The sequence below is a fragment of the Haemorhous mexicanus genome, chromosome 21, assembly GCF_027477595.1.
Source record: "Haemorhous mexicanus isolate bHaeMex1 chromosome 21, bHaeMex1.pri, whole genome shotgun sequence".
NCBI classification, from domain to species: domain Eukaryota; kingdom Metazoa; phylum Chordata; class Aves; order Passeriformes; family Fringillidae; genus Haemorhous; species Haemorhous mexicanus.
In genome coordinates this window covers 1,825,286-1,849,043 of record NC_082361.1, presented here as the reverse complement: position 1 = coordinate 1,849,043, position 23,758 = coordinate 1,825,286, and the positions used below count along the sequence as shown (strand labels likewise).

The following is a 23,758-nucleotide window of genomic DNA, read 5'->3' as shown; positions in this document are numbered from 1 at the left end:
TGACCTTTCCCTTATCTGAAATCCTCTGGGCTGTACACAGTGTTCATTAGTGAAACTTCCAGGAGGGAGCAGCAGGTGTGGGCTGTGGATAAGGACTGCATGCACGCTTGGCTCTGTGCTTATCCAGGTACCCCTGGCAGCTCCTGGCTGTAATTTAATTTAGGGCAGTGCCAGGATTTGGACTTTTTTAAGAGTTTTTCACAGTTTGTAAATTTTAATAACAATTTTTTCATCAGCTCTGGAAGTAGCAGCCCTTGGCATTGCATGGAGAATGCAGTAATGATACTTGCACTTAAAAAAATGAGCTGGAGAAGTGATGCAGTGCACCCCAGTACTGCCAAGTTTAATCCCTGCTTGTGGAGTCTGGAATGGTCCAGGAGAGTCAGGATGGTCCAGTGAGGTCCCTGGGGCTGACCTGGGTTTGGTGCAGAGCTGTGCCTCACTCTGCTCTGGGGGAAACAAAGGGGTCATTCCCAGAAAAGGCCATAGAAGAAGAAGCTCTCATCCCATCTGAAAAGAAGGCTCCCATGAAATAATGTGCTTTTTATCCATCCCTAGAAGACACTAAAACCTATCTGGCTAAAAGGCAGATAGCAATTGGAAGAAGTTAGCTTTATATCCTGGTGCCAGCTATGGATAAAAAACCACAAACAAACTTTAAAATGCTTTGAGCTTTTCTTCTTTTTTTCTTTAAGGGAAGTTAAGCAGCAGCAAAAGAATATTTCCCCAACTTTATTCTGATTATAAATTTTTCCTTCTTTGGATATTGCTTTTTAAGAACAGCATTTTGTTGAACATCACTCAGCCTCCAAAGTCAGCTCTTCCCTATTAAACTGAAGCCATTATACAGGCCAGTATGGTTAGACAGAAGGACAGATCACAGGAAAATGTAGTTTGGATGCTAAAACACCTATTTGTGTTTGTCAGGCTCAAAGTCATTCGCCACTGGTACCTCTCTGTAGTTCCGATTTGAAATTCAAAACTTGACTCCTGCAAATGCCTTGGCTCAAATTGTGGTTGAATGTTAAGTGGTGTCTCTGAAGCGAGACTAATCACACAGAATGATATTGGATGTTTGCAGGAATGGGACCTCACAAAAAGGTTTAGAAAAATCTGCTACTAATAACAATGTTCTGTTTTAAATAAAACCTGCAGAAAAGATGAGTGGCATCTCAGTAAAGACAGGTTTCCTGTGGATTGGGATTACATTCCTAGAGGAAAGCCTAATGCTTATCCAGGAGAGCAGAAAAGTGAAGCTAATTATAAGCAGAAAGAGAAATTGGCCAGTCAGATGCAGTGTCTGGGTGCTGTGAAAGGGGGATGGAGGCAGAGTGAAATATTCTTTCAGTATAAACACTATTGAAACAGTGCCCCATTTTTCAGGGGTGCTCGAGCCAGCTCTGCCCCATCACTGCAGCCCAGCTCTGGGGGTCAGTGCAGCAGGTGGAGAAGCAGCAATCAGTAACAGCTGTGCAAACCCACATATCCTAATGTTAATTGTGCTGGAATATGGGATTGGTCCAGCTTTATAAAACAAGTGCATTTATGGCATCAAAGGCTATTTGAGTGTAACTGTAAATTTGGAGTAGATGTGGATAATCACAATCCCTTCCACTGCTGACTCCTTGAGGTTATTAGGAAATTGTTTGTTTCCCAGTGATAGACAGCATGGTCATAAAGCACAAAGCACTGGCTTCACAGTCAATAAAAAGTGAGAGATATCTGGGTTTAATAGCTCAGAAAGGCAAACAAGGCTGGAGTGTGGAAAGGCTGCTGCCCAGAGGGCTGGAGGCAAGGCTGTGACCATCCTCATCCTCCTCTGCCCAACCAAGGAAACAGAGTCAGCCAGGCCTGGCTGGGACCAGAGGAGAAAACATGGCCCAAGAAAAGGGGACTATAAATAATACAAATAATAACTGGGAATGGAAAACTTCCTCTAATAACCCATGGAAAAATACTCTTTACCTGCCCTGACTGGGAATGGTGGCTTTCCTTTCACAAATGCCATTTGTTGAGCAGTGAGCAGGGTGGGTGGTGCTGGGATCCTGTCAGGAACAAGAGGTGTAAATGTGGAGAAGGGGTGGGGTGGAGGTCACTCACAGGGCCTGGGGACAATGCCAGCACTGCAGGGGCAGTCACAGCTCCGCTGTGCCATGCACCTCTGTATCACCTGCTGCACAGAGGGAACAGCTGTCTGCAGGGAAACAACACCTTGTGCACGCGAGGAGTGAGCTACGAGCTCGCTGGAAGGAAGCTGGATAAACCCTGGCTGGGACAAAATGAGCTGAGAAGTTGATGTACAAGTTCTTCTTGGTGGCAGTAAATGCTCCCTGCAGCAGTATTTGAACACTGAGTCAGTGGAATGTGGCTCCTTCACTGCCTGGCACTCCCTGGGGACAGGGACAGAGCAGTCCCCAAGGCCCTGGTCTGCAGAGTTTTAGTTTCTTTCTGTATCTCCTGAGCCACACAAGTGTTCAGTCCAGATACCACAGAGGGGGAGAAGGCAGGGACTGGCCTGTGCATTCCAGATCTGTGTCCCAACAGGTTTGTGTGTTTAAGACACCAGCCCAACCCCAGAGTGATCAGTGGGACAGGGGCACAGTGACACTCCCCATGTCACTTTGGGAAAACACAGTTGCCATTTGTTGAGGTGAGTGTGGAGAATCAGTGGCATGACAGTCCCACAGGCTGCGAGGTCAAACGTTACCTCATCCCCTGATGCCTGGCTCACTTCCCAGTCCTGCACAGACCAACCACCTGGAATTTCAGGTTTGGGACAGGGGGAATTCAGCTGGGCAGTTCCCAGCAGACAGAGCTCTCGCTGGGTCCTGCTGGTCTTTGCTGTCATGGGGAAGCTGTGGCAGAGCTCTGCTGGGTCCTTATGTCACCTAGAGCTGCCACAGTTCCCAGCAGAGCCAGTGCAGGCTTGGTGGGTTCAGTACTTCTTCCAGAGTGTCCAATGAAGTGTCTGAATGGGCAGCAGAGACTGTTCCAGTGCTGGGCTGCAGAGAGAACCTGAATTCTCTGTCTCCCACTGCCTTGGGTCTGCTCCGCTCTCCACCCACTGCAGGTGCGAAGGCTCATTCCAAAGTTCAGGTTCTGCCTTCTCGTGCCTTGCCAGGAAGATAAAAGGGTTGGTAAAACTGTAACTTGACCTTAGCATTTCGCAGCAGCCACAGAGATAAGCTGCTGAAAGAAACACAGAGAGCAAAACACGGATGGCTCTGGGGAAGGGGACCCCAGGAGGCAGGAGCTCCGTGTGAGGACCCACGAGCGGGACTGGGGGCAGCCTGGCTGGCAGGCGGGCATGGCCCTGCATTGCTGACTGGCATCGCAGGCTGCCAGGCACCGTAGTTCTGCTCTGCCACACAAAGGACCCCCGTGCTGCTGCTGCTGCTGGTTTGAGAAGAAGATTGACTGAAGCTGCCTGTTATTATTTTTGGCTACTCCAGCAATGTATCAAAAACCTGACGCTGGGTTGATGCTGGTGCCCTACTTTATAGAAGCCCTGAAAAGCAGATCAAGGACAGCGAGCTTGTCTCTCTGCATGGCATCTGCCAGAAAAGGGTGAGAAAACTTCAAACTGCTGGTGGGGGGAATGGGGGAGGTAAAAATGAGGCAAAATGTGCTAAATCCAGAGCGCTGTTTGCAGACTTCAAGGGAAAGGGGGTCTGCATGTCCTCCTCTAAGGAGGGGAGGTGGGACAGGCAGAGACTGGGGTGTTCTGCTGCCAGCGTGGCTGATGAGCTGGTGCCATTGTCCCCGGCGCACACTGGGGACCAGTTTGCTCTGGAAGGAAGAAGGGACCCCACTGGCCTTAGGTGACCGTGCTCCTTGTTAGCCAAGCGCAGTAATAATGGTGCTTCATGTTTTCTGGATCCTTTGGCAGTGAGAGGGTCATGGCCACCTCTCTGGCTGAGCAGGAGAGGCACATAGGGGAGACTGTGCAGAGAGTCAGTGTTGGAACTGGGCAGAGAACCTGCGACTTTTGACTCGTTTGTCAGTGCCGTGCATGGTGGCACTGGCCGGAGGAATGGTCTGTCTGGGAATCCGGCTTGTGTGTCTAGGAGGAGGCGAGACTTGTGCCTGCTGCCTCGGGCAGGACCTGCTCCTGTGACCTCCTACCCTGAGACCTGCTTCCTTCTCCTGTGCTCTGGAGGAACCTCGAGTATTCCTGTCACCTGGGGATGTTTATCGCTGTTGGCGTTTGCCCCTCCAAAGCTGACCAGCGTTTGCAGCCCAGGTGTCGGCTTTCTCCGCTGATCCGGAGCTGCCTCGCTTGAGCTGCAGGATTTGTGCTTTGCTGCAGACATGGACAGTAGCCTTTGAAAAGTGGAAGAGGAAGCAGCCATCAGTAAGAGGCAGGGGACAGTGCCATGTGTGGTGGTTTTTCATTTACTAGATAGTCCTACTTTGTTCTTGATGAGTAATGGAGGCATTTGAATACGCCAGGATGACAGCAGCAGTCTGGCTCTGGGAACGTGTCGGCGTGGGCTGGCTGAGGATGGTGGCAGTCGGGACAGTGGGACCATGCCGCGCAGCCTTTCCGTCTCCTCTCCGCTGCCTCGCATCTCCTTTGCCGCTCACCTGCTGCCCCGGGCCCCGCGTTCCGTGAGGCCGCCCGGGCCTGGGCCCCGGGCCCCCGGACCCCGCCGGGGAGTCCGGCCCGGAGCCCCCCGGTGAACTCCGCGCCGATGCGGGCGCGCTCCGTGCGGGCTGCGGACCATGGCTCACGCAGGGGCCGCCGGCTGCTGCTGCAGGCGCTACTCCCTGCTGTGGATCGCGCTGCTGCAAAGGTCAGTGACTCGGCTCTCCGAAACGGGAAAGGAATGCGGTGCGCGGCCGAGGGCAGGGACGGACGGGCGGGCGGGCGGGCGGCGCCGTCCCTCCCCTCCCGGTGCCGGGCCGGGGGACGCGGCGGGGCCAGCGGTGCCGGGGGCAGCCGCCGCACGATTCGGGCTCCCGGAGAGCTGCGCTGTACCCCGGTTTATCACAACAGAATGAGAGCGACGGGCGGGAGAGGCGGCATGAGGCGAGGGGTAAGCGGCTCGGGGACCGCGGGGCACGGGCGCTGTTGAACGGTCGGCGGGAGGCGAGAGGGTGCTCGGTGCTCCGGGCCGCGGCGGAGAGCGAAACGCTCCCGCTGCCCCCCAAGGCGAGCCCGCGCTCCGGGGGCGGCGGGCCCGGGGCGCTCTGCCCAGCTACAGCGCAGCCAATGGGCCGCGGCGGGGCGGAGCGGCGGCGGGGCCGGCCCGGGGCGGGGGCCGGGGGCGGCGGGGCCGGGGGTCCCCGCCCGCGGTGGCGGCGGCGGGAGCGCGGCATGGCCCAGCCCGAGCGGGGCGGCGGCGCGGCGGCGGCGGCGCGGCGGGGGCCGGGCCCTGCGGGTGAGTGCGGGGCTGCGCGGCCGTGCCCGGGGTGCGCGGGCAGCGCCAACTCCGCGCCCGGCCCCGCGCCCCGACCGGCGGGTCCCGCACAGCGGCCGCGGCGGGGCCGGGGGCCGGGGCGGGCCGGGGGCGGCGGGCGCGCAGCGGGGCCGGGGTGCGGAGGCCGCCGCGCTGGAGGGACCGGCGCTGACAGCCGCTCCCGCCCGGCCCGGCCCGGCCCGGCCCGGGGATGTGCGGCCGCGCTCCGTCCCTCGTTCCGTGCGTTCGCGGTTTGTTTCCATCCTGGGTGGCGTTTCATCATCCGCGCCCGGGCTCGGCAGCCGCGCTGTGGAGATGGGCCTTGCGGCTCCATTTCCGTCTGGTTTGTCCAGGAGGATACATCCTGCCTCGCCTTTGCCGCCTTGTCCAGATTCCGCCTCCAGACTGATGTTACGCAAAATTTAGGTGATAAAAATCAAACCCCTTATCCCCACCCTGCTCCCCCCGTGGAAGATGGTGATTCTGGGGTGCAGCTGGGAGCACCCCGGGAGTTCTGCCGTGAGTGCTGGCAGGGAGCAGGGGGCTCCGGCTCGGTCCCTGCGTCCCGGTTTTGCTTCTGGTGCCCTGGACGTGCCTCTGGTGTTTGTTGGGGCCCTACGGTCGGTCCCTGCTCGCTCCAGAGACCGGTGCTGTGGGAATGACTTGTTCCAGGGCTGTGCCGTGACTCGGGCTCCAGATTGGAGTGGTGGATCTGTCACTGCTGTTTGTGTATGATGTCCCCAGATCTGGCACTATTTAGGCTGCTGTGATAAAAATGTTTTTTAATATAACTGTTGATTTCTGTTGAAAGTGTCATGTTGATGTTATTCTGCTTGTGGGAAAGAGGCTCCTTGGAAATATTTTTGATGATTGAAATTCAGGTCACCTTTTGCATCCTGCTCCTCATGCCCTTTTCCTCATGATGCCCCTCCTCTTGGACATCATAAATGCCGTTGGTGTCCTTGCTGGCTATCCTGTGCTGGGCTTGCAGGCTGCCCTGACAAACTTTGCAGTGGCACGTTGTTAAACAAATACCCACGCTCGGGTGAATGTCACAGGTTAAAATCATCCTTCAGGTTTGCTCTGGCAAAAACAACGTTTGGAATCTGGTTTGAGCTGACAGAGTCCTTTTGAATGTAATTAATCCTGCTGCCAGTTGAAACTGAGAACAGTCTGAAAACAAGGGCAGGCATTAATAAGTTTAATTACACGTCCTTTGTGTTGCTCAGGGAAGGTGTTGCATTAGTGAGGGCAACCTGTAACGCCAGGTTCCCATCCTGAGTATGCTGAGCAGAGTTTCCCAGGCAGAGATCAGCAGCTGGGGTTCTGGGAACAGCAGGAGAAAGTTCAGGGCAGCAGAACACGGAGAAGGGTGTGCTGCTGCATGCTGAGACTTCATCCCCACGTCCTCTTCTACAGGAAAAAAAAAAACATTCTTCGTCTTCTGGAAGCCTGCGAGTTCTCTTGTGTGCTGTTGGTGGTGGTTATTCCCATAACATCGCTTTCATCTTTATTTGTTACATTGAAGCAGGATGAGGCACAGGGGAGGAAGGGATGAGAACTCTCAGCAGTGGTGGGAGGTCAGTGGGAAGCTGGCCCCGGTGTGTGGGGGGGGTCACACGGGCACTGCTGAGCCCTGGGGAGAGCTGCTGTGGAGGAGAGTGGGAAGCAAATCGGAGCAGTCTGGGCCCTGCAGAGCGCAGTCCCACAGTGAGCCGGCGGCAGTGAGGCTCAGGAGGGGCAGTGGCACAGGGCAGAGCGTGGTGGGTGATTTACTCCCATCTGCGACTGCTAAAATCCTTCTCCCATCTGATGTTGCAAATCAATTTACTGGAGTTGTGCACTTTGTTCTCAGTCAAAACAAACCCCTAATCCCCGGGCTGGAGACAGATTTAGATTCTGTCTGTGCTGCGTGTGGATCTGCCGGGCTGCTCTGCTGTGCTTGGGCACGGGGGACCCCTGCAGCGAGCGAGTGCAGGGGAGGGGGTCAGGGCTGCCCTAGAGAACCTGTGCCCAGCTGGGCACACCAAAGAACTGTCAGCCTCAAAAAGCTGCACACAGGGAGTCTTTGCTGGCTAGGAGAAGTGTCACAGAGTCAAACGTAATTTGGGAGATCAAATCCTTCTGACACTGGGGAAGCATGCACACTGCCAGCTCTGCAGCTGGTGCCAGTGGGACTTCAGCTTAGGGCCTGGCTTTCCTTCAGAATTCCCCAATCTGCTCATGTTCTCAGAGCAGAACAGTAGGAGATTTAAGGAACGTTCTTCATTTTCCCCCCCCTCCTTTGTTTCAGTGTTAGGTTTTGTGTCTGTCCCATCCCTCATGCAGCTACCCACCAGGTTTTCTGTTTGTTTCTGTCTCTCAGAAATAATCAGGAACGTTTTCATCATAAAACCACAGGAGGAGCAGCCGGGTGGTTTCAGGCAGGTGAGGCTCTGAAATGAGGACTGACAGAGTTGCCTCTTTGCAGCACTGTTTGCTGCCTCTGTTGCTCAAAAGGCAGCCCTGGAGTTGGGTGAGGAGAGGATGGATTGCCTCTCCATCCTTGTTTTTGCAAGTCTTCCCTGCAGTCCGCGTGGTCCTGGTTGGATTTGGTGACACTCAAGTGGCTGTGGAGGGCACAGGCAGAGGGGATACATCCCTTCACATGGTAATGTTTTATGACTTTTATTATTTAGCACAACAATCCTCTCTGATTGCTCTCGGGCAGCAGAGCTCTTTCTTTAATAACCAGAGACTGGCTGCTGCTCCGCAGGACTCGCCAGGTCAGTGCCGGTAGCAGTAATGTTATTTCTCTTTAGAACTAATGTGCTCTTTTATGAGATTTTTTCCTTCCCTCTTCATTTCAACTGAACTTTAGGCAAGTAAAAAGGGATTTAAAAAAGGCCCTTGGCAAAAAGAACTGAATGTGCTGTTTGGAAAGAGGGTTCCTGTTGTGAGATGGCTCTGGGCAGCTGGCCATTGCCAGCATATTAAAACAAAGGTGTAGGATTGGAATTGGATCAGCTGATGTAAACTGGGACAGGACCTGGAGTATACAGCGAGTTACTGGAGCAGGAGATAGGACAGCCCCACAGGCAGCATCTGCACAGTGGTGGTAGGGGGATGGATGTGAACAGAGTACCTCTGTCATCCTGGAAGTGTGTGTTCACTGTCAGCAGATGGTGTTCCAGGTGCATTTGCCTTTTTGGGGGGCTGATGGCCAGCACAGGTCTGCAGGGACTCAGGTGTCCCTGCTGCTGTGGGTGCTGTTCTCAGGCTCAGGAGAGCAGCTTGTGGCCTTTCTCTTACTGCTGGTACGAGGGGAAATCTGTGGGAGAAGCAATGGGGACTGGCAAATGTTTTCCAGTTAATGGACTCGTGCCACAGTGCCATGTCACCAAGGGACACCAGTGCTCTCTGCCCTGGAACAGGGATTAAAGTGAAAGGACCATGTGCCCTTTGAAGGCAGGGGGTGGAACAGAGATGGGGCAGAGCCCTGGAAGGGGGGCTCTGCTCGTCCTGCCCTGCCAGGACTGCTCTGGCAGAGAGATCCTCATCCGTGCTGCTGAGATTTCCAACAGCTCTAATTAATGACATCTCCCCACTTAGCCCTTGGTACACAGACAGATGCTGGGATTTTAGGGCTGGTTTGAGACCTGCAGCGCTCCCCCTGCACAGAGCAGCATCTGGTGAGAAACTGTCTGCTGCTGACCTGGGCTGGATCCCAGCGGCCAGAGGGAGGGAGAGACATCGTGGGAGCAGGTCCTGCTGAGGCAAGGACCTGACCAACAACCTCCCTGAAAAAGTCCTCTTCATTTTAGGATTCCCAGAGGCATTCAGCATAGTGGAGGGATATAAACACACATTTGCTGAATCTGGTGAGAGCATCGTGGGTCCTGAGAAACTCCCCCATGGTAATCCTTCAAATAGCACATCTGCACTCCCACCCGGGGCCATCCAGCTGCAGTAATTTTAAATGAAAAGTAGACTTGTTTTGTTTTAATTTTTCACAAAAATTCTTAGGCCAGCATGAGGCAGTGCAACTCAGTGATGTACTGAGTTGTGGTTTATTTTATCATTATTTATATTTGTACACAAGAATGCAAGTCTCAACTTGGTTATTTACCTTTTCTAATTTCATCTGTAAAATATGGAAATAAGATTTACCAGAAATGCCTTGATTCTGGGCTTATCTGGGCTGGGCGAGAGAAGTCTGTTCTGTCAGTTCTTGAGCTCATAGATATTAGTTCTGCACTCGGCATCCAGAGGTAACTTGATCTGTCTGCCTGTATTAGAGTTCATTTACAGTATCATTCAGAGGAAAAGGATAGGGACCCTTTTCTCTGAAGATAGTGTAAAATTGCCACAAAGTACTGGGAAATGACTGTGCTGGGTCCCTAAAGATCAATTTACTCGCCACAGAGATGTGGGCTGAGTGGGCAGCTGAGGGAATGGCTAATGGCACAGAGAGCCTTAGGGCTTCTGATCCAGCACAGGACTGTGCCAACCCCAGCAGGGCTCTCAGCACTGGGGGCTGCAGGTTGTGCCCTCAGAAAGCCTGTGCTGGTGGCTGCTGTGCAGATGTTTTACTGGTGTCACCACAGCTGGTCCTGGCTGGTGCCCTGGTAGGTGCAGGGAGCACCTCGGGTGTCCCAGAGCCCTCGAGCAGCGTGTCCCCAGGCTGGGTGTCCCTGGGGAGGAGGTGGCCCTGGCACTCAGAGCTGTCCATGGAGCAGCTCAGGCAGGGAACAGCCACAGGCAGTTCCGTTATCACCTGGGGCTTGGTGCATGGCCTGAATCTTAATGGCAGATCTAGAGAAGCACCTGTTTATCTGCTGCTGCTGTTCATCTGAGAATCTCCTTGGGCTGCTTTCTGGATCCAGCCTGCTGTGTGATTCACTGGAAGTGATGAATTTTGCATGCACTGTTGACATTTCTCTCTGTTTTGGTCATCTTCATTCTGGAGAACAACAAAACCCAACGCACACCAGAGCAAGCTGGGAGTATACTGGGAGTATACTGGGAGCATTGTTTGACTCATGAAAGACCATGCTGAGAATATCACAAACTCCTCTTATTGCTGTCCTTCCGTGCCTTTGGAGAAGGCGTCACAGCCCCTTTGTAGCAGGGACACTTGGTGTCTTTGGGAGCTCCCAAGTGCTTGCCAGAGGTTTTAAAGGTCAGAGTTACCAGGATCAGAGCTCTGGCATAGGAACATCTGACGTGGTGCAGGCTCTAGAGAAGGCAGCTGCTCCCTTTGCACTCAAGTTATTTTTTCCCTTGCCACTTCATGGATTTGCTGTGTTTTCCCTAGGAGTACTTAACTATCTTTCTTTCTTTTTTTTTTTTTTTCTTCCCCTTGAGCTCTCTGGTTTTGCTTTAAGAGTTACAGCACCATTGATTGTATTGGCTGCCTCAAAAATGGTGCTCTGCTCACTGTCTGTGGGCTCCCTGCTGCTAAATGCTGCCAGTGGGACTCCAGAGCATTTAGATCAATCAATGGGGCTATCACAGCCTTATTTTCCACACTGTCCCCATGCCAGGGATGTGTGTGACAATCAGAGAGAGCTCACGAGCCCAAGGGTTGTTGGTGACAGAGTGCACATCCAGATGTGGGTGTTTTGGTGAGGTTGTGGCACCGCCAGAGCACAGCACCAGGGGCTGTCGACCTGGTGGTGCTGCTGAGAGAGCAGCAGGTGCTGCAGCCAGCTGGCCTCCAGTGCACCCACACTGCTCCACCCCACACCTGGGAAGCCTCGTTTAGGAGCACCCCACACCTGGGAAGCCTCGTTTAGGAGCACCCCACACCTGGGAAGTCTCCCTCAGGAGTTGTGGTGGCTATTTAGAGTTTGATTCAGTTGTTCAGAGACCCCACGCTGTGCAAGCCTCTAAAGAATTTACTCCTGACTGCATTGGCATTGGGAAAAATTGTTTTTCTGCTCATACTGCCTATTACTGAACCTTCAGAGTAGAAATTACAAATGGGACAGGGTAGCAGGCCTTGTTCTTCAGGGCCCTTGGTTATTTCATGGCAGAACATTCCCTGGAATATTGTGCAGTTGTTGCTAACAGATGTTGCTGACAGGTTTCTCTGGGAAGGAGAGCATCCACTGACAGGTGCTGTTGTTCCTCCAGATCCCATCTAATGCCGAGGCTGAAAGAGTCGCGCTCCCACGAGTCCCTGCTCAGTCCCAGTAGTGCTGTTGAGGCTCTGGATCTCAGTATGGAGGAGGAAGTGGTCATCAAGCCAGTCCACAGTAGCATCCTGGGACAAGACTACTGCTTTGAGGTAAGGAGCCGTGCTGGGGCTGTTCCTGGGGAGCCAGGTGTGGGCTGGCAGCTGGGGCCAGGCTGTTACCGAGCATTGCTGCTCAGAATTGCTGCACAGAGAGCATTTCAGAGGCAGAAAATTGCTCCCATCTTTCCAAGGAGGATCATATCCACACAATCAGAGCAATGAGCTCCTTGTAAAGCAGAGCTGCTGGCACAGGTGCTGCACTGCTTAGGGCTGTGTATCAGCAGAGCATGAATTTGTTTATGCCCCTACAGTTTATGTTCATACAGATACTGGGAAGTGCTAATCCCTACTCAGTGTTCCCAGAGACATTACATGTGGTCACAGAGCCAGCCTGCTGCTGTCAGTGGGAGTGTGGAGGACTTTGTCTGGAAAACTGAAGCTTCCCTTGTTTGGGTAAATAGAAAAATCTGTGAGCATTTCAGATTCCTTTGACATCTGTTATGGCATGTGGTAAGGTCTGTGCTAGCAGGAGGGAGTAGGACACGTACAACCCAGGCTGGAGCTGGATAATTCAGTACAGGATATCTTGGGAATCGTTTGTCCTGAATTGTGGATGGCAAAGTGTTACTGCTTGTGGCAGTGGTTGGGTACAGAACTGGGAAATGGTTTTCTTACAGCAATAAGGCACTGGATGTTTGTGTTTCTGTGAAGAGCAGCTAACACCTGTTTGTGCTTGGACACAGAGAAGCAGATCAATGGTGTAGCTGTGTTTGGATTGTGCTGTAGGGGTGATGGGGCTGCAGGCTGTCCTTGGATGGGCAGTGCTGGGTGAGAATACATGTCAGTGTTCAAGAGGAGTCAGACTGGAAAGATAAAGACATTTTTCTTTACCGAAATCAGCACATTTTGAAATAAGTGAGCTAAAAGATCTATTTCTTAAAATATAAGTGGGTACCATGAAAGCAGTCTTACAAAAAAATAGCCTCAAACATAAACTCTGTAGTTGGCTGAAGTATAAATTTTGCATTGCTGTTCATTCTTTGTGGAATTGAGCAAGTGCAATGGGTCAGGAGGGGAACAGTTTTGTAAATTATGTGTCCTCTATTACATTCCACTCAAGAAAGATAAAATGAAGCTAGATGGAAAATAGATGTGACATCCATAATATAAGAGTTGTTTACCAATTCTGTTCAGCCCACAAGAGGAGAGGAAGGGATATGAACAGAACTTGTACGAAGTTGAGTGAGAGGGAAGTTATACAAGCCACACACTTGGAAGGAGGAAGAAAATTTTGGGGTTAAGTGAGTTGGATAAAGAGAAGTCACACTGTAAAAAAAGAACGTGTTAATTGCTGTTCTGCAAACCCTGCAGAGGAGAGGAAGAATGCCAGGAAACAACAGGGACATTGATTTGTCACTGGTGGCTGCTCACCAGCAAGCTCCAGCAGGAGGGACCGAGGTGAGAGCTAAATGGCACTTGGTGTCAATGCCTTGGTCTCGTGTCACTGAGAGCCTCTGGAGGCTGGGAGTGAGGTCAGCACTGGAATGAGTTTGCAGATCTCCTGGGATCCCAGCTGGGGGCCAGGCAGTGACTACAGCCCACTGCTCTCAGGTACCACTGAGGGACACCAGGGAGCTCAGGGGATGTCCTGGAAAAGCAGCCCTGACCAAGAATGCCAGGTGAGAAGGCCCTGCCAGGATCACAGGGATGAGGGGAGCTGAGGTGTTTTCTGTGCAGTAGATGGGGAAGGTGCTGCACTTGGTGGTGGTGCCTCATCCCTGCCCCTTGAGGCTGTTGTGGGGCTGCTCCCTCGGGAGGTGTGTTGGGAACAGGCAGGGCTGGTGTCTCCAGCTGGGCACTGCCAGCCTTGCTCGATCCTTCACTTCTGCCCGCACTGGGGTGGCCGGGCAGGGACAGTGCCTGGGAGCTGTTCCCATCCCCAGCTGGCCTGGGGCCATCAGTGCTCACCTGACACAGCCCCTCCCCCCAGCAGCCTCGGGGAACGGGCCAGGAGGATCTGACACGGCTGCAGATGGAGCAGAGCGGGTTGGAGAGGAACTGGCAGCACACCCAGACGGAGACAAAAGCGAGAGGTGCCAGAGCCATCTGCAGTGGAAAACAACCAAGTGGCTCCTTGAAGGCAGCTGGTGGATGAAGGTGCAGGGAATTGTTCCTCCCTTCTGTCCCCACCACCCTGCATTAAGACGTGCTCAGCCCTGCTCCCCTCAGCTCTGCCAGGGAGCACAGTCAGCATCAGAGCAGGGCTTTTCCACAGGCTGCATTTGGCTTTTTCTGCTTACTTAGTTTTGTGAAACTTGCTTTTTTCTCACTTGCTGAGTACTTGGCAGTCGGTATTTACTTGTTTCCTTCATTGATTTTTTTTTTTTTTAAATTACTCAGCATCATCTTCTTTCTCCTTGCAAGACTCCTCAGTCAGCAAATCATCCCGTGCCACCGCACGTGCTGCGTGTGCTAAATATACAGTGGGCATCTCAGCCAGTACCAGAGGCTTGGGGCCCAGGCTCCCAGAGCCTGCTCCTGGCCCTGGTTTTTGGGGGTCCTGGGCCAGGCAGGGCCATTAGGGCTGAGGGGCTCTCTTAGGTCTTGGCAGACCAAAGCCTTGTCCCCTTGCACAGTCGTGCATGAACCGTCCCAGGACACAGCTGAGGGAAAGACAAACTGTGGTTGCTCCAATACAGCTGAGCCTGTTGCCTCATCCTGGCCTTGCCTCAGCAAGGGAGAATTTAGTGGAGCTAAATTTAGCAGCACTAAATTTGATCCAGCTGTGCAAACGTTGGCCATTGCTCGCGTGGCCCTTCGGGTGCCTGGAGCAGCTGCAGGGCCAGGGGTGCAGCTGAGCCTTGGAAAATCCCCTGGACAGGGAGTGAAGCACCCTCAGTGCTCAGTTAGCATCCCCTGGTACTCCATGCATGGGCCTTCAAGTGAAGCCATCCTGTACCTCAGGACTGTCCTAAAAAGACAAGATTTTATCTGGACAGATTGTCCATCCAAGGAGTGGGGATAATGAATAGGAAAAGTGACATTTCAGGAATTAATGAGTTTCATTAATAGAGTTTGTCCTGTATATTAACAGTATTCCAGCATATCCAAACTCTTGATGAGACCAGAACACTCTCTTTATAAAGTTAATTAATATCTCATAAGGATCATTAATGCCGTATGATATTTAAGTCAGAACTCAAAGCTGGGATCTGATTGCAAATCTGGGGGAAATTACATTTTTGGTCACACATGGTAGATGTGATCTTCAGCTCCCATCAGACCAAGACACACTTCATATCTGAAACATGATTTTCCCCATCTCTCACTTCAGTATGACAGTTACAGTTTTTTTAGGTTTTGAAAGATTATTTATAATTGGTTTAAAGTTGAATAAGGAATTTGGCCATGATAATGCACGTGTTTACCTAAGTGTGGCAAGAAAATACAGTGACAATCCTGTGTGCCAGCAGAGCTCTGTGTGGGAAGGCTCAGGGATGGAGGTTAACAGGAGCATCAGCAGCAGTGGAGAGGAGATGAGGCAGGGGGGTTTGCCATGGGAGATTCTGAAGAAGCTGGAAATACTCTGGAGTGTGAAAGGAGGCTGGAAAGATCACACTGCTCTGCCTGCTAGTATGGAGTCTGTTCTTGGAACTACAGGAGAGCTTGTGCTCAGCTGAATGTATTTTACAGGCAGAATATAAAAGTGTGCAAGGACTGGGAGAAAGCCTCTGGAATATCAAGAGTTGGAAGATTTTTGCATTTTTGTGTAGAGACAGAACAGGCCTCTTCTCATTCTGCCCTGGTCTGTGTTCAAAGGAAGGGATGTGTTCAACTTATCACTGAGGTTTGCTAATGACAAATCTTAGTGAGTGCCAGCTCTGCTGTAAGAACAGGTTGGGCTTCTGGGAGATACATGAAATTAAAGGAGATTGTGTCTCCCAGAAGCTGATAACCCAGTGCACAGTGTGTAAACACAAACACTGGGAGATGATAAAGTGCTCCCAAATAACTCTGCAGGTTGAGACTGGCGGAAATGAAGCTCACAGGGGAGTTATTTAAAGTACCAGCCAGGTCCATTCAGCCTCCCAGCAGAGCTGTACATGCTGAATATTGCTGGGCAAAAAAATGCAAAGGGCAGAGAGCTGGAGCCACGTTCCTGGTGGTCAGGACCAGCACGAGTGGAGGAGGTGGCAGCTTGGGGAATACCTGTCTGTGAGGAGCAGGTGCAGGGAGCTGTTGGGGCATAGGAAGGAAATTTGGTGCCTGTCATTCTGGGCTGCCAGACAGTGGTGCTTCCATGGGCTCATCAGGATTGAGTTTCCTTGGGATAGCAGGAGTGTGATGAGGAATAAGGGGCACTTGCACAACTGAAAATGTCACTGCTGTGAGTGTGTGTCTTAAACCCTGGCTATGAACTCCCAATGGCCAGAGAAAGTCACAAAAATACTGCAGAAAATCCCTTGACCTGGAAGCATGAGAGGTGAGAGGAGGGCTCAGCAGCCCTTTCAGCTGTGTCCAGGTTGGGAAGCCCCCCTGGTTCTGCCCAGCTGAGGATGGGTGCTGTGAGCTCTGAGTGCCCTGGCTGGGCCATGAGCTGGCACAAGCTGTGCCATGGCCAGGAGTCGGCTCTACAGACCTGTCCCCATGATCCTCACAGCAAGGGCTCCAGGAGCCACAGGACACCAGGGGGGAAGGTGGGAAAGCAGGCTTTTTAAGCCAGTGTTCTGCTGGAAACAAGGAATGGGTTGTTACTGTCACAGGCTTTGGGCTGAGCCTGGAGGAATGCCAAGTAACCACTCAGAGTTCCAATTTATCTTTAGTTCATCTGAGGATTTGCACTCCCTCCGTTGTGGAACTTGGTGGTTTAAAGCATCACATGCATGGGGCCCATTATCTAGTGTTTTCTGGTGTGGAAGAGGAGAAGTAATTGGAGTTTGCTTCTGTGATTATTTCTGTGACATACAGAGTTGCCCTGTTTTTCCACCAGCCTTAGGGGCTGTTGCTTCATGCTTGGGTAAAGCTGTTCACTTAAAAAAAAAAAATAAAATCCAGTAGCATCTTCCCTAAGCCCCCCTCTCTCCCCAGCCACACTCTGCAGTGTGCTGGTCAAGACATAATCCTGTTCCTTGCCCTGTAGGTGACGACTTCATCAGGAAGTAAATGCTTCTCGTGCCGTTCGGCTGCAGAGCGAGACAAATGGATGGAGAACCTGCGGCGTGCCGTGCACCCCAACAAGGTAGGGCCTGGGAGGAGCTGCTCTGCTCTAGTGCAGCTCCTTGTTATTCCATTTCATAGCCCAGTGCATGGGAGCAGCAGGGGATGTACTGTGGAGTGAGTAAGTGCAGCCCTGGGTCAGCCTTTTTCCATACTGCTTTCTTCCACAATTGCATTTACAGACAAGTGCCAGGTATGCCTTCCCCTCTCTTCTCAGCACATGCTGCTTCAGCTCTCGCTAAGAATTGATCAGACCTGGTGAATCTTCAGTGTTGCTGTTACTGATGGTCCTTGCCACAGTCCATAGGACTGTCACCTCCCAGAAGCAGTGGGACAGATGTCAGGTAGCTGCCAGCAAAGTCACAAGGCTGAACTGTGAGGAGTTCACGTGTCAGCTCCTGCTTTAGTGATGGAGGAGCTCAGAGGTGACAGTGGAATGCAGCTTTCCCTTCTCCAGCCAGTCGAGGTGCAAAGACTTCTCCTGGGATTTACAGGAACAAATCCTTCTCTTCACTAGAACACAGGGACACCCAGTATGCATTTTTATGGCCCACTAAGACTAAGTACATCCTAAAATAAAATGTACAGATGCTTCTTCCCTGCTGTGCTGGAGTTGGCTGCAAAGACTGGTCAGGATTAATGCAGGATTCCACAGCTGATGAGCTCAACCAAGTCTTCTTCTGCAGGTCAGAGAAGACACAAATGATGGGATCCTGTGAACTCCTGGCTGTGCACACTAATTCAGTCCAGGCCTGGTGGGTTCTGAAGGGGCCCTCAGTCTCAGAGTTTGTTGTTCCCAGCACAGTGCCAAATGTCAGAATAAAAGATTTCCTGTGATATCAGAGTGTGAGCAGTGGAGGGGAGAGGTGGCCTTCTGCCTCTGGTGGAGTTCAGTTGCTCCAGTACTTTCCCAGGGCTTTTCCTGGTGAACCTGACCTGAGGGGGCTGTGGTAAGCTTTGTGTGGTCACACTTAGCATGACAGAACTCCTGGGAATGCAGGCTGGGGCTGGGCATGTCACTATGGCTTCAAGGTGCAGTGTTGAGTGGAAATCCAGTTGGAAATGTTTCCATCATCTCAAAACCTGCAGTAACTGATGGCTGACTTTCCATCTTTGTTTGAGTTCACAGACAATAAAACTCTCAGTATCCAGCCTGATATTTCTGTCAGGAATTCAGTGTTCTTGTGCAGTTCCTGTGTGTACTTCCTGAACCTACAGTACCCCATTGTGAACTTCCAGCAGAAATGTTCCTGCCCAGACTCCTGGGCTGAGCAGAGTAAGCCGTGGCTGCTGTTTCAGTGAGGGGTTTCCAAACAAAACAGGGTTTGCAGAATCCCAGCAGTGGTGCAGCTGCCAGTGCTTTATCTTTGGAGTCACTCCTGCAGCAAATACCCCTGGATGTTCTTCCAGGATGAGGTCAGCATCACGAGGGAGCTCTGAAAGATCCACAGTATTCTTGGCTCTGTTACTGCTTAAAAGATATCCAAGGCAGATTTCTGTCTCTGAACTGTCATGATTCTCCCATGGGACCCTCTCCCATGATTCCTCTCAGTGTTTAACCTGGGTGCTCTGGACTTCTGCCCTAAAATATGGTGAGATTTTACAGTTTTTTCCCTGCCTTTGGTGGTGGCATTCCCACGTGGATGAGGTGATCCCTGGGTGTGCATTCAGGTCCCTCTGCATTGCTGTGTTACAGGAAATCCCACGAACTTAGTGCTGCTGTGAAGCAGCTCTACTGAAAAAAGAGGAGGCTGTGAGATACCTGTAACAGCTTCTGCTTTGCACAAACCATTCAGGACCAGTGAGGTTCTTTCAGATTCTTCAGAGGCCCTCTTGGCAGGGAATGGGAAGTGGTACATTTATGATTTGGAGGGATTTTATCTTCCTTGTTCCTTATATTAATTGGCACCAACAGACATGGAGAGCACGATGATATTTTGGAAAATTAACATAAGTAGTGTTATTATGCAAATTCTTGAGAGCCAGTATTTCCTTAAAATAAAGTGTAATTAAGCCTCTGCTCATTTAGCACATCCGAAATAATTAATTCATATCTTCAGTTTTGTTGTTCTTGGCTTTGTGGGGTTTTTTATTGACCTTTTTTTCTTCGCATCTTTTTTTTCAGGACAACAGCAGAAGGGTAGAGAATATGTTAAAGTTATGGATTATTGAAGCCAAGGACCTGCCAGCTAAGAAAAAGTACTTGTGTGAATTATGCCTGGATGATGTTCTTTATGCACGAACTACCTGTAAATTGAAAACTGATAATGTCTTTTGGGGGGAGCACTTTGAATTTAATAACCTCCCATCGCTCAAAAACATTACTGTGCACTTATACAAAGAGACTGACAAGAAGAAGAAGAAGGACAAGACCAACTTCATTGGGCAGGTGAACATCCCCGTGGGCTCGGTGACGGGCCGGCAGTTCGTGGAGAAGTGGTACCCAGTGGTGAGCCCCAACCCTGGCAAGGGCAAGTCCCCGGGGCCCATGATCCGCATCAAGTCCCGCTACCAGAGCATGAGCATCCTCCCCATGGAGATGTACAAGGAGTTTGCTGAGTACATCACCAACAATTACATGGTGCTGTGCTCCGTGCTGGAGCCCTCGCTGAGCGTGAAGAACAAGGAGGAGATGGCGTCAGCGCTGGTGCACATCCTGCAGAGCACGGGCAAGGCCAAGGTAGGACCCCCTGCCACCCGCAGTGTCCCCCCTGCCACCCGCAGTGTCCCCCCTGCCAGCCGCAGTGTCCCCCCTGCCACCGTCAGAGCAGACTCTGGGGTTGGGTTGGGAAAACTTGTCAGTTGGGCTTTGGGCCATCGTTGATGTGCTCTGTTTTTCTTCTGATTGCAAACAAGTTGGTAGCACACACAGCACAAGTTGCCTAATTAGCAGAGAGGTTGGTGGGACCACGAGACCCCAACTGAGCCACTTTCCTTCACTCTTCTTCTGGAGGCTCAGGGGCCAGGCTCTTTCTGTATAAACAGGCACAGTTGTGAAAGTAAGCAAGAAGGCAGTTTTCCAGGATGGAATGTAAGCAGTGCTGGCCTGAGCTGTGCACCCTGTGTGTGCTGGGTATTCCTGGGTTCCATGCTTTGCTCCCTCTGCACTGAGCACCCTGCACAGTGGAGCTGAACAGGAGGGAGTAGCCTCTCCAGAATTCCAGACCAAAGTGCCTGCAGGCAGGCATGTCTGGATCCGCTCTTGGTCTTCAGGGTCTGCCCTACTGCTTTTGGAAGGGGGTCCAGGATGCTTCCATGGCAGTGCTCATTGGAGGTTGATGCCACCAGCTTGCACATGGTGGAAGTTCAGCCTTTGTGGACTACTTTGAGCCTCCTTCCTGGTTGGAAATGCACTACCAGGTCTGGGGAAGAAGCAGGCCAGGAGGAGGCAGAGTGGGAGTTACTCCTGGTTGTGATCCATGAGGGAGCAGGGAGGGTGGGCAGAGCTGGAATGCCGTTCCTTGCTGAGGTCCCAGCACACAGGGCAGAGAGTGCCCCCCGCTGCAGAGCATCCTCCATCCCTGGTGACCTGGCACAGCCACAGCGGGCAGTGCCCGTGTCCAGGCTGCAGGAGTTAAAGCATTGCTGTTTTTCTGTGACCATCCCCCTGCACTCTGCAGGGGAGAGCTGGGGAAGGGTAAGATGTCCAAAGCTTTTGCAGTGCTGAGGAGACGTGAGCTCCTCACCTGAGGGGCAGTCACAAGGCTCTGCTTCCTTGGCAGCTGCCGCTGCTGCCGGGCCCGTGGCCGGGCTCGTGGATTAGGCTGAGTTACCATCTGTCGGACAGAGAAGTGCCTTGCCTTCCTGATCTAGTTCAAGGCAGGCAAAGCTCACTGAGAGGATTGGGAGCTGGGGGCCTGCTGCTGCAGCAGCAGAGAAAATAGCCCTGTTAAAGCTTCCTGATCCCAGGAGTGCAGGGAGGGACCTGTGGGGAGTAAGGCTGTGGCTCCATCAGAGCTGTGCTTGGTGTCTCTGCTCACTCCTTGTTCCAGGGCTCCAGAACTGTCAGCCAGTGGTTCCTGAGGACAGCCCAGCCTCGTGCTGGCACCAGGAGCTCTGCTGCCCCTCGCTGTGGCTCCTGCAGCTTTAATGCCAGAGCTTTGTGGGAATAACATTCCCATGGAAGACCCTGTCCACAGTTTACACAGTTCTGGTGCAAAAGACTTCAAGTGTCATGCCAGTCTTAATCACCATGGATCATATGTGGGCATGGCTGAGAAAGGTTGTCACTGCTCCAACCTTTTTCCTCTGCCTCTCAGTACTGGAGAGGCTCCAGAGGGAGCAAGTGTGTTTCCAGACATGTGTCTGCATCAGTGCTTGAGATCCCAGAGGCTTTACACAGGGGACAGAGCAAACAGTAAACAGACTTGATGACTTTTCCCCTAAAATGGAGCTTCTGCTTTCGCTGTCTGTCATCTGCCATCAGCATTAGCGCAGGGTTTGGGGAGCTGTCAGAGCAACAGGAGTTATTGGAGCATGGGAACCAGGTGCTGCATCCTGGGCTGGACAAGCAGGGAGTGGGAAAAGCAGCAGAAAGGTAGAAAAATAATGAATGAGAGAAGAAAGCACCCTCTCAGCCCTGCTTGGGGTATGTGAGTGCACCCCAGTACCCCTCAGGACAGCTCCCCAGCACCCTGACCCCTGAGTGAGGGACAGCAGGGCAGGGACCCCCCTCCTCCAGGCCTCTGTCCCCTGGTGGCTCTCAGAAACCTGCCCGGGCTGGAGGTGGGTTCCTCATCCTTGTGCATCACCAGGAGCCTTCCCAGTGAGCCCTTCGAAATCCCCCCCTGCCCTGGGCAGTGGCCATCGGCAGCCACTGATTGATTTCTCTGATAAAGGGGTTTTGTGGCTCTTGGCTGCTGTAGCTGGGCTAAAGCAGCAATTACGGTCGGGCTGTGACACAAGTGTCCAGTAGATTATCTTGGAAGACTCGTTAGCAGCTAATTGCTGTTGGGCTGTGTCGGGCTGTGTTTTCCTGCAGCGATTTGCTGTAAATACGGGGTAATCCCTTAATGAGGCCGGGATGGGGCCGTGTGTCTGCCCCAGCTCCCGGGCAGGAGAGCTGCCATGGGAGGGGTGTGATGGTGCCACGTGCCAGACACAGCCGGGTCCCAGGCACCAGTGTCCCTGGGGAGGCAGGGCCATCCCTACCCACAGACACCGAGGGACACCCTGCCAGCCAGGTGCGGTTACCTGGAGCTGCTAAAACCCAGAGTCCCTCCTGCCAGGGGGGCAGGAACACCTGGGGCTGCAGGTGGAAGAGGGACAAGGGCTGTAGCTGAATTTTTTCCTTAAATCTCTGCTTTTTCCTGGGCTGTAGCTGTATCACAATAGCTTAAAAAGTGGAGCATGAAAGGAGAGTCCCCTCTGGAGTCAGAGTCCATGCTTCCCTTGATCTCTGTGTGGGAAAGGGAAGAACTTCATCCCTGCAGTGCTGGGTTGGTGTGCCCGGGGCATGCCTGGATAGCCCTGAGCAGCTGCCAGGGCAGTGGTGGAGGGGAGGGGAGAGGGTTTTGATAAGGTTCTGAGTGCAGGCACTCAGGGAGGGAGGGAGCTGCCCCAGCCCGCTGGAAATTCTGACAGTCATCCGTTGGGTCTTGGCACACCCAGATGTCTCCTGTCTCTTATGGCAGGAAAGGCTGAAAGAGGGATGTTTGGTGGTTGAAGCAGAGATGTGGCCTCTCAGCTCAGTCCTTCACTTGTCACCTGTTTTCACCTTCCTAGTGCGAGCACTGATGCAGTGTTTGTTCCCTGGAAGGATGCTGAGATGCCCAACGGTTTTCACTTGTTTTGCAACTCTCAGATGAAAGACACAAAGACTTAAAGCAGTTCTGCTGCCAGGGTTGGAGTTAGCAGGAGTGCTCAGTTCTGCCTTAAAGGAGTTGGTGTGGCCCCTGTGATGTGGTTGTGGGTAGGTGGCTGCATCCTTCCCAAAGGACTTGCGATGCTTCTGGAATATTTCCCATGCTTAGATTTGTTTCAGGGCTGTCTTAGAGCTCCCAGAGCTCAGTTCATGACCATAAATATACAAAAAACTTCTCTTGTCCAGAGCACTGGTAGATCAAACCCAGCATTAGACAAAGCTCTAACTAACCAGCTGCTCACTGGAAATAAATATTTATGGTGTTGGGAATGGAGTGAGGAATAAACATGTGTCCCTGTTTGTTTGTGCTGCAAGGATGTGCCTCAGCTGAGCAGATGGAGCTGCTCCCCCCGTGTGGGTCTGCTGGAACCCCACGTTCCAGTGGCAGAGCCAGGGCTGGGTCAGGGCTCTGGGACCTGCAGACTCCCCACTGAAAAGGGCTGAAAAGTGACTGCTGGGCTCAGGCAGGGACATGAGAGGTCACTCCGTGTGTTAGTGTTGTATCCCTCAGGTTTGCTTATTTCCCTGAGCAAGGTGATGGACACAGATTGCTGTGAGTTAACCCTCACATTGCCATTCACCTTTTACCAAGGAATATTAGGAAAGGTCAAAAGTGCCATGGGATGAGTTCCAGGGTTTGAAGGAGGGAACATCACTCTGTTTCCTGGCAGAGAAGTGTCTGGAGCAGATCCTCAGAGGAGCTGTGATGGAAGAGTCGAGAACTTGGGGCTGGGCTCCTTAGTTTCACACCATCTGTCCAGGATCCAGCTGCTGCCCCTCTGCTGCTCTCCTTTCCCTCCTCCTCAGCCTCCTGTGTTCCCTCCCCTGTGGGTGTGTCCAGTGCTCCTGCACCTGAAGCCTACAGCCCTACCGACCACTGGTGCTTTTCACCTTTGCATAAGGGCCTAGCTGGACTCTGAGCTAGTCTTTGAAATAAGCAATAATCTTATTACCTTTATCAATTCAATCCTCTTAAGGTTAAGTCAATCCTATTAATCAGGCTTGTGATTTGGAGAACCTTATTATTTCAAAGTCAATCTGCCCATCAGTCAGTTC

At 52.3% G+C, this 23,758-nt stretch overlaps 1 protein-coding gene across 7 annotated transcripts in view; it reads left to right on the top strand.

Annotated features, from left to right (window-relative positions):
• DAB2IP (DAB2 interacting protein) overlaps window positions 1-23,758 on the top strand; it is a 127,123-nt gene that overhangs the window by 76,894 nt on the left and 26,471 nt on the right. For 4 of the 7 annotated variants that reach the window (XM_059865451.1, XM_059865450.1, XM_059865452.1 and 1 more), the window contains 3 exons: window positions 11,520-11,673; window positions 16,763-16,861; window positions 18,965-19,519. In XM_059865451.1, coding sequence (XP_059721434.1) covers window positions 11,520-11,673; window positions 16,763-16,861; window positions 18,965-19,519 — 808 coding nt within the window. Of the gene's footprint in view, window positions 1-3,220; window positions 3,568-4,887; window positions 5,040-5,324; window positions 5,385-11,519; window positions 11,674-16,762; window positions 16,862-18,964; window positions 19,520-23,758 lie in introns of those variants that run through there. The other 3 variants (XM_059865453.1, XM_059865454.1, XM_059865456.1) reach the window with 3 other exon arrangements.